The 8,887-nt window shown below is 36.9% G+C and overlaps 1 protein-coding gene across 1 annotated transcript; it reads right to left on the reverse strand.

Moving 5' to 3' along the window:
* Positions 1-439: 439 nt before the first annotated feature.
* On the reverse strand, positions 440-8,649 carry LOC307133240 (uncharacterized protein). Its single transcript, XM_079828152.1, has 2 exons — positions 7,448-8,649; positions 440-1,116 (listed from the first exon to the last, which is right to left on the reverse strand). The coding sequence occupies exon 1, from the start codon at positions 8,500-8,502 to the stop codon at positions 7,594-7,596; it is 909 nt and encodes a 302-aa protein (XP_079684278.1). The 5' UTR covers positions 8,503-8,649; the 3' UTR covers positions 440-1,116; positions 7,448-7,593.
* Positions 8,650-8,887: the final 238 nt, after the last annotated feature.

Here is an 8,887-nt window from a genome sequence, read left to right on the forward strand (position 1 = left end):
CCAATGGGGCTGTGGAAAGCAATACTCTGATGCGAAACGAGGGTCTCGGGTGCCTACATTTCAGGTACAGATTGGCAAATGGAAGACTGTGGCACTCTTCTCACTTGTCTTTGGTTCGACCTCAGATCAGTCTGCTGTTGATGCTTCAGTTGCAAATGTTCCAGACACTGAACAGAGCACAGAAAGACGTTCTGTTCAACAGTGCAAACCACCTTTTTGGTTGAAAGATTATGAGACTAAATAAGAGTATGCAGTGGTTTGAATTACTGATTGTATGTAGGTATAGCGCAGATGGAGATTGAATATAGTCATGTGATTGTGGCAGGGTGAGTAAATTCCCTCCCACATATTTATTGAGAGCCTATCAGCAACTCGATTCCTGCCTGTAGTATTCCTTCTGGTGTAGAATGCTTGACAAACTACACAGGCAGATCTATTTAACTCAGAACAAAGTATTTATTACCGAGCACTCTCGGGTAGCTTGTGCTGCTGCTCACTCACATGTACATATCACAACAAACACTCTACTTCCCCTCATGGTTATCCCCCACTGCTATACAACCAAGGTGGCCCTCTAGCGGAGTCAATATGGAATTACATGCATCAAATGCACAACACTATATCACATCCCCCTTTTTTCTCAGGAAAAACAAAAACAAAACACTAGCTTTAAACAGTACTCATGAACACAAAATAAGGATATTAAAGTCCACATCACAGGAACATTTCCTTCTCATTTGTAACAAACAGCTGTTCAAAGCTTAAGCATATCTCAGCATTCTTTAATTAGAAGGGTATAAAGTCAGTTCAAACAATAGTCTTGAAACCTGATGGGAACCTTCACAACTCGACCACTCCTGGTAGTAGTGGTACTGCCATTATGTAAGACCTGCTCTGGCACACTCTGTACAGAACTATCTGTCACTTCTTGTGCCTCTGGGATGTGAGAGTGTGTAACACCATGGTGGTCGTCTGCAGGGGTAAATGTCTCTGTGTACTTGTGGCTTGTTTTCCTCAGGTGGCACCTATTGCGGCGCAACTGTCGTCCTTCTGCATTGACAATGTTGTATGACCGTGGCTCATCTCGTTTGGAAATAACAAGACCCGGCTGCCACCCTCACTGCATGAAAAAAGGTGTATCCGGACCAGGATACTCCTGTATACACTGCTGAAATTCGGAAGAATCCAGGAGTATACTGGCCAGATAGGTCAAATTCCATGGATCCGTATATGTCCGTATTCATCCGAAATGGTACCAAATCGGATGTATGTTGTGGCCGTATACTCCCATGCTACAGCCATTTGTTGCCATGGCAAATAATCCCATCAAGTTTTCCCAGGAGACATTTTCACACCTCTAAACAGCTTTGCCTTCCACCCCCTATTGGTCCTTCATCTCAAACTGGATTGGTTGTTTTTTTTAAAACCACTCCCAAAACCCAGACTGCTATTGGAGGACAGGACGCATTGAAAACCCAGTCAAGTGACTTTATTGGTTACTTCTAAGGCTAAGGGTGGGCTAGGTTTTGTAGCATAGGGACTTGATTGGTTATAGGCCAGCTATGCAGATTTTGCTAATTAATATATAATATATATATATATAAAAAATAATCCCCTCTCCCTCCCAAAAGAAAAATACACACAAAACAATTTGAGAAAGTCTGAAATATTTATTAAAAAGGTATATATATAAAAAAAAAATATTCTTAACAGCATTATAAACGAACATTAAAACAATGGTGAAACAAAAACAAGTGAACTAAATGTATTTAAAAGGGATGAAAATGTAAAGGAACAAATGTAAAAATATAAACAGTCCAAAGAACATAAATATACGTTAAATTGAATTGGTAAAGAAACAAAAAGGGAAAAAAAATTAACAAAATGCATTTAAAAGACAGATGTAAAGGAATAAAATACACAGTGAACATAAAAAGGAAAAGAATAAATATACAAATTAAACAATATAAAATGAGAACAATAAATTTATAAGACAAAAAAAAGTGTATATAAAATACACATAAATATTCCAAGTAAACAATATAACCAAATAAAAAGAACAAAGAGCATTATAAACATACATTCAAATGAATGGGGGAAAAGATAAGTGAACAAAATGTTTCTAAAGGAAGGCGACGTAAGAGGAACAACAATACAAAACGTGGAGATCAAAAGCAACATGGACATCTAAAAAGGAACAAACATACAAAGTATACATTATAAAACGAGACAAAGAAATCTATAAATTAAAAAGTGTATATAAAATATATGTAAATGTTCTATATATGGGAACCAATAAAAGTATAAGTATATAAACATAGGAATAAAGAAAATATAAAATGGAACAATTGAATATTAAAATTATAATTATAAAATAATTGTGACCAACTCTAACACAATGTTGTTTGAAAAATTTTTCAAACTGGCATGATGGGCTGGTGATGTGACATGTAGTGTGGGTCAGTCTAGTCTGGTTTGTAGTAGCTAGCCAAACCATCCACACTGGCCTTCCATCAACAACAGCATCATCTTCATCTTCATCAGGTCTATAGTTGCGGTCTTCCACAGGTTCTGTGTTGGCTTGTGCAACCCTGGACCTGGTCTCCAGCAACTGCAAAACATGACAGTAAATTAACCACTAAAACTCAGAGAGGAGTATAGTAACATTCTGGAGGGAAAAAGCTTAACCGGTTTCTTAACTTACCCGTCTCTTTCTCTGACGGTTCTGTGTGATGTTCTTCATAGTGTTTCTTTTCTGGGCCTTTTCAGACTGAGCCAAAGAATACTTCCTCAGCAAAGTCTCACAAAATAAAATACATCTTGCGACCTGCCAAATAATACATTAATAATATATAGTTAATGCCAATAAAAGTAAGTAAAACAATTCAATTAAAATGTATTTGTATAGCGCTTTTCACAATACATATTCAGGGTTTTTCCTGGGTCAAAAATGGTCTTCGGTGGTGGCTGACAGACATGGTCATCCACACACACACACACACACACACACACACACACACACACACACACACACACACACACACACACACACACACACACACACACACACACACACACACACACACACACACACACACACACACACACACACACACACACACACACACACACACACACAAAAATACCCTACCCACTTGATCTGCAAGCACAAAACTGACAATAAATTTGAAATAAATTCAAAGAAAGTTTGTAACTTTTGCTTATCTTATTTTGATACCTTGATGTTTGTTTTTTTTCCTCATTTTTACACTATTTACTGATAATTGTTTGTTTTGGTAATCATATCAATATTAAAAAAATGAACAAATAGCCTAATTTTCTGCCATATACAATCAGCTAGCTAACAACAACTTTGTTCTGGGTTCACCTCACTCCAGTCTAAACTAAATGATTTTAGGCTATTTATTTTACTACACATTGTCCACATAAATAAGCTGAAAGACTGTTGATAATTAAAACTAATTCTTACTATCCACTCTTGCTAAAGTGGGTAAGCACACTTGTGTTCTCATTTCAGGTGTTGTTCTGAGTAAATGATTAAACTAATTCGTGAGTTCAGTGTTGGACAGATCAGTTGTTCTAACCAGTCGTTAAAATGATTCAGTTCAAAGGAGTCATTAGGTGGCAAATCGGACATTAGCAGACGCGTTGTGTGTGTATCCCGTAGAACATCGCGAAAGATTTGTCAACACACAGAAAACACTACATAACCGGATAGGATTTGTTTCCCGTTTATTTAAAGTATGCTTTATGTCAGCTGGTCAGAGAATCAGTCAATGTTTTTTGAGCGCATTTCACACCCAGCGGTAATTAAAGGAAGACGTCTGATAGCGCCACGTGCAACATGGATTCGGTCTTCCGACCTTTTGATTAACGTAATATGTGAAACATTAGAAAGCTAAGAATGCTTATTTTGAAGACAGAGAGTGTGCGAGCGAGGGATGAGCTCACTGGTCGTTCTCTCTGTCACTCAGTTAACGCAAGCGCAGCAGTCATCTGTTCTACATCACTCATAAATCACAATAATTGATCAAATAAGGCTTTGGCGGGACAAAAATTTGTTTTGGCGGCCGGCAAAAAATTTTCAATGTAGGAAAAACCCTGATATTGTTTCAAAGCAACTTCACAGAAAATGCATGCGTCTACATTACAGAAAAAAACAGAGAACATTAAAATAATTTTTAAGATTACCTTTTACACATTCAGGGTCAACATCTGTAAAAGTTCTTCAGGATCATGGATCCAAAACTTCTGGATCATGAGGGGGGAAGAAACATGCACACACACAAATGAATATTAATTTGTTTGATAAAACATTAATATTAATTATCAACTTACGGACAAGGACTTGCAAAACATACTCACCAGGCCCATACAAAAACTTCACAGTAGATCCAAAATCCTGGTTTGCCTATAATTTTTCAGAGTCCAAGTATGGTGGTTTCCTGTCCTCTCTGTTGAACAAGTGTACATGACAGTGTTCTCAGATTACTCATTCCAAAGCTCTGTTACATCTTATGACAAGCTTGATCTTAAAACTAGCTGACAGTAGGGATGGGCATTATGACCATATAATTATACATACATGAGAAATTTTATTTTACAATAACGATATCACAATATATTTATTTTGATGGATATTTTATTAAAATGCTACAGAATAATACTGCTTTAAAAGTCTTCACTGTATGATATTCAATTAATTAATATCACTTGATTCTTAAAGAAGCAGAAGGTCTTCTCTATTCTTTTGTTTTATTAAAATGATGACAAAGCTGCAGCCCCTTTAAGAACGGATGCACATAATGACACGCATCCGGGTTTCCCCACATTAACTTGAACTGTTTGACTTTACTTAAGACATAACTGACTGTTTAAATCAAGTGAATACCTCACATGACAAGGTTTCTGAGATAATTGTGTGCATTTTACAGAAAGATAATTGATTTCGGGATCGCCTGCTGTCTGAGAGAGGCTTATTTAAACACATGCATGTCCCGTTCATTATTCTACATTCATGCATGTTTCCTTGTCAAAATGTCAAAAAGTTTTAGTACAGTCAGTGCTGCGTTATATACGCTATATTCCCATTCCGCAATATAAAAAGGTAATGTTAACGTTTACAGCAAAATCGCTAACAATAGTCAGTATCATCAGATCGCCATAACACCCAGCCCTATCTTAACAATATTACAACAAAACACAGAAACAGAATATGTAAGTTAATCACGATTAGCATATGACTTTAATGCACTAACGTTATATCTTGATGAGCAGTAGAAACAATATAAAGGGATTTACGTTACCTTCTGCCGTCTGCTGTCCGCCATTGGAAACTTAGTCTGTTCGTATTCATGTTTTTTCGTTCTCAGTCGACATCCCACCATCAAAATTCGTCCAAAATAAGATTTTAACAGGTTTAAATGGTCCATGCAATGCCATTAATAGACCGACGTGAAGATTAGAAGCCGCGATCGCGTCGCGTCCCCGCGAGCCACGATCAACTCCAACGGCAACGGGTGTATAATTCAAACTGAAGGCGCGCACTGTCATTGGCCAGATTTCTGGATGACGTTCAGATTGACCAATCACGCTCAAAAGAACACGGAAAGACAGCAAATAGCCTTGCAAATATAGAAAAAACTTGTTTTAAACAACAGTTAGAAAATGTGTATATTTATTTTTATTTGCTGTTATATTTAATTAATTGGTCAAATGGTGTTTTGTGGTGTGGGCAGAAGTTTCAACCTGGAGAGCAGTGCAGATTTGTACTCTTTAAAAACAATTATTGTTTGATATTTAGTTTGCTATATATTTTGTTATATTTGTATCCAGAATTGAATGTAAAAATACACCTTCACTGTAAAACAGAAAATTAAATTAAAATATCTTAATTTAAATAAGGAAAAATCTGTAAACTAATAGTGTTTTCTCTAAAACGTTTAATGTAAATTTCTGTGAAGTTTTTTAATTTTATTTGACTTAAGATATTTGACTTTAATTTTACGGTTTTTGTTTTGCAGCTGTAGCTGCTGTTTTTTTAGGTTTTTATTTTTACAGTGTAAATATAAAACTAATAAGATTTACTTCAAAATGACAAAGAATAATGTTAAACATAAATCTTTAATATAATGAGCTAAATATTGTATTACAGTTGTTAATTTACAGATATTGTTTGTAATTTTGCATGAATTTGTTATTTATGAAAACAGAAAAATAATACAGTTATGTTCCTGTATAAAAAAATGAGAATTACTGTAGTTTGTCATTAATGATATAATCCTTAAAATAACAGTCAAGTTGTTTATTTAGATATTGTTTGTAATTTTACATCGTTTTAAACATAATTCAAAATTACAAGAAAATACTGTAAATAAACTGAAGTTTTTTTCTGTAAAATTAGGATTATTTTTATTGGTTGCCTTATTTTTATTGGTAACCTTATTGGTTGCACCTACATCTATTGTGAGTGGTGGATTTCAAACCTCAAAACGCCCCTCTTTTGCAGCGTGTTTAAGTTAAGAATCTTGGAGTGACACTTTTTGTGAACAGTTGCAGAGCTGAAAGATCTGCTTGTGTTTCTGTGTTTCTTGAGCAAGTGAATCCCTGCTCTTTTTTATTCCATATTTTTATTTTATTTTATTATTATTTAGTTTTTGGTGTTTTTAAAACAAACTTTTTCATTTTCCACATTTCATCTCCTCTTTATTTAATTCTATTATTGCCTACAATTTGTAAAACTTTGCAAAAATTGTTTGGGGATAGTCTAAAATGTTTGGTTAATTATCCTTTGTTAATTCCATTACATTTCTTTGTTTATTTCATTACATATTCAGATTTTTTTGTGAACGTATATGTTCAGACAGGGTTTTTATTTTGTACTGTTTTTATAAAAAATATTTGATTAAGAGACTCTTTTCATGCAGTGGTTTTAAGGCCCTGACACACCATTCTGATGGTTTGGCCCAGACCCAGGCAACGTGAACCAACCCCACAGTCGGCTTTAGTCATTGCTAGTTCAGTTTAGTGTTTCAGGGCCTTAAGAATTCTTTTTTCTGTGCAAAAAGCTTGTTTGCTGTAGCCTACAGTAGACCAGAGATAATTCTCAATCCTGAATTCCTCCCCTGCCCCCCCTCCCTCTGAGAACAGCCAGCACAAGTGTCAGTCATTAACATATGAAAGGTCTTCTTCACACCTAACAGTCTTCAGTCCTAGCACACCCAGCAGTGTTTCAGCTGTATATGTCCGTGAAATTTCACGGATTCCTGTATACGTCCGCATACGTGAGGTTTCCGGGTTTTTCTGGAAATATACTGTTCCGTGTTACTCTGATCCGCTTTTTCCCACATACATCCGGTAAACATCAAATTACACAGGAGTATACCATGCCCGGATAGTGCCGGATTTCAGTGTTTTCATGCAGTGCCTCTGTCTGTTTCAATGTGCACAGTATTTCCTGCATGCAATTCTGGTAAGACTTTTGCTCCCACATTGTAGTGACATGCTTGTTTCTTTTGCAGGATTTGAAGCGCATGATGAACACCTTTGGGCGTAGTTGGTCGCAAGACATTGCTAGATGCTGGTAAGGTGCTCCTCAGAACTCTTCCCATCAGAACTTGCACTGGTGAATAAGACATACCAGTGACAGGAGTGTTCCTTAATGAAAGCAAAGCAAGGTGATGGTCCGTACCTGATTGTTCTGCTTTTTTTGCAGATGACTGAGTCGACATTTGCTTTTTGCTGTTGAAATGACGTTCTTTCATATCTCTTGTTCTGTTTTCCATCCTTTGTTTTCCTTTTAATGGCGTGAACAGCTTTATTCTGCTCTCCCATTGCTTGAATCTGTGTTTTTGCTGCCTCAGCTGCTCTACAAATGTCCACTGTTTTTTCCAGAGTGAGATTTATTTCTCTTAAAAGTCTCTCTTTTAAACGCTGATCACCGCTGCTGAACACGATCTTGTCTCTTATCATGTCAGATTCTGTTGAGCCGAACTCACAGTGTTTACTCTTTTGTTTTAGTTCAGTGACGTACTTATCGATGGTAATCGAATCAGGCATGGGGTAAGCCCAAAATTGGTGTCTTTCAAAAACAAAATTTTTCCTGGGTAAGCAATACTTCTCCAGTGCTGTTACTATATCTTTCACTGTTTCATCCTCTCCTTCTGCCTCAATAGACAGCGAGTTGTACACCTCTAAGGCTTCCTCTCCTAATGCGTGAAGTAAAATGGCTACTTTTACCTTCTCACTCTTTGAGTCAGAACCTGTAGCAGTCATGTAAATGTTGAACCGTTGTATCCATCTTCTCCAATTTTCACCTATATTTCCCGTTAGGACTAATGGAGGTGGTAATCTGAACTGATCCATGTTTATTTTTTTCTTGTGCAGACTCACTTCGGTCACAATGCGCTGACTTTCTCCGTCGTGTCTCAGAGCTGTTAAATGCAGGTTCGGGTTCATAAAATGACTGTCTTCTGACACCATGTAGTATTCCTTCTGGTGTAGTATGCTTGACAAACTACACAGGCAGATCTATTTAACTCAGAACGTAGTATTTATTACCGAGCACTCTCGGGTAGCTCGTGCTGCTGCTCACTCACATGTACATATCACAACAAACACTCTACTTCCCCTCATGGTTATGCCCCACTGCTATACAACCAAGGTGGCCCTCTAGCGGAGTCAATATGGAATTACATGCATTAAATGCACAACACTATATCACACTGCCTATATAAAGACTGAGTTTAGGCTACCTGGGTATGCATCATTGCTAGCTCCGCCCCGTGGAGTGGGCATGCTGCCATTCAATCCTGAACAAGTGTTTGGTTTGCGGCACCGTGGGGGTGTTCAGGCTGTTATTACCCCC

This window comes from Gobio gobio (genome assembly GCF_949357685.1).
Source record: "Gobio gobio genome assembly, chromosome: 10".
NCBI lineage: Eukaryota > Metazoa > Chordata > Actinopteri > Cypriniformes > Gobionidae > Gobio > Gobio gobio.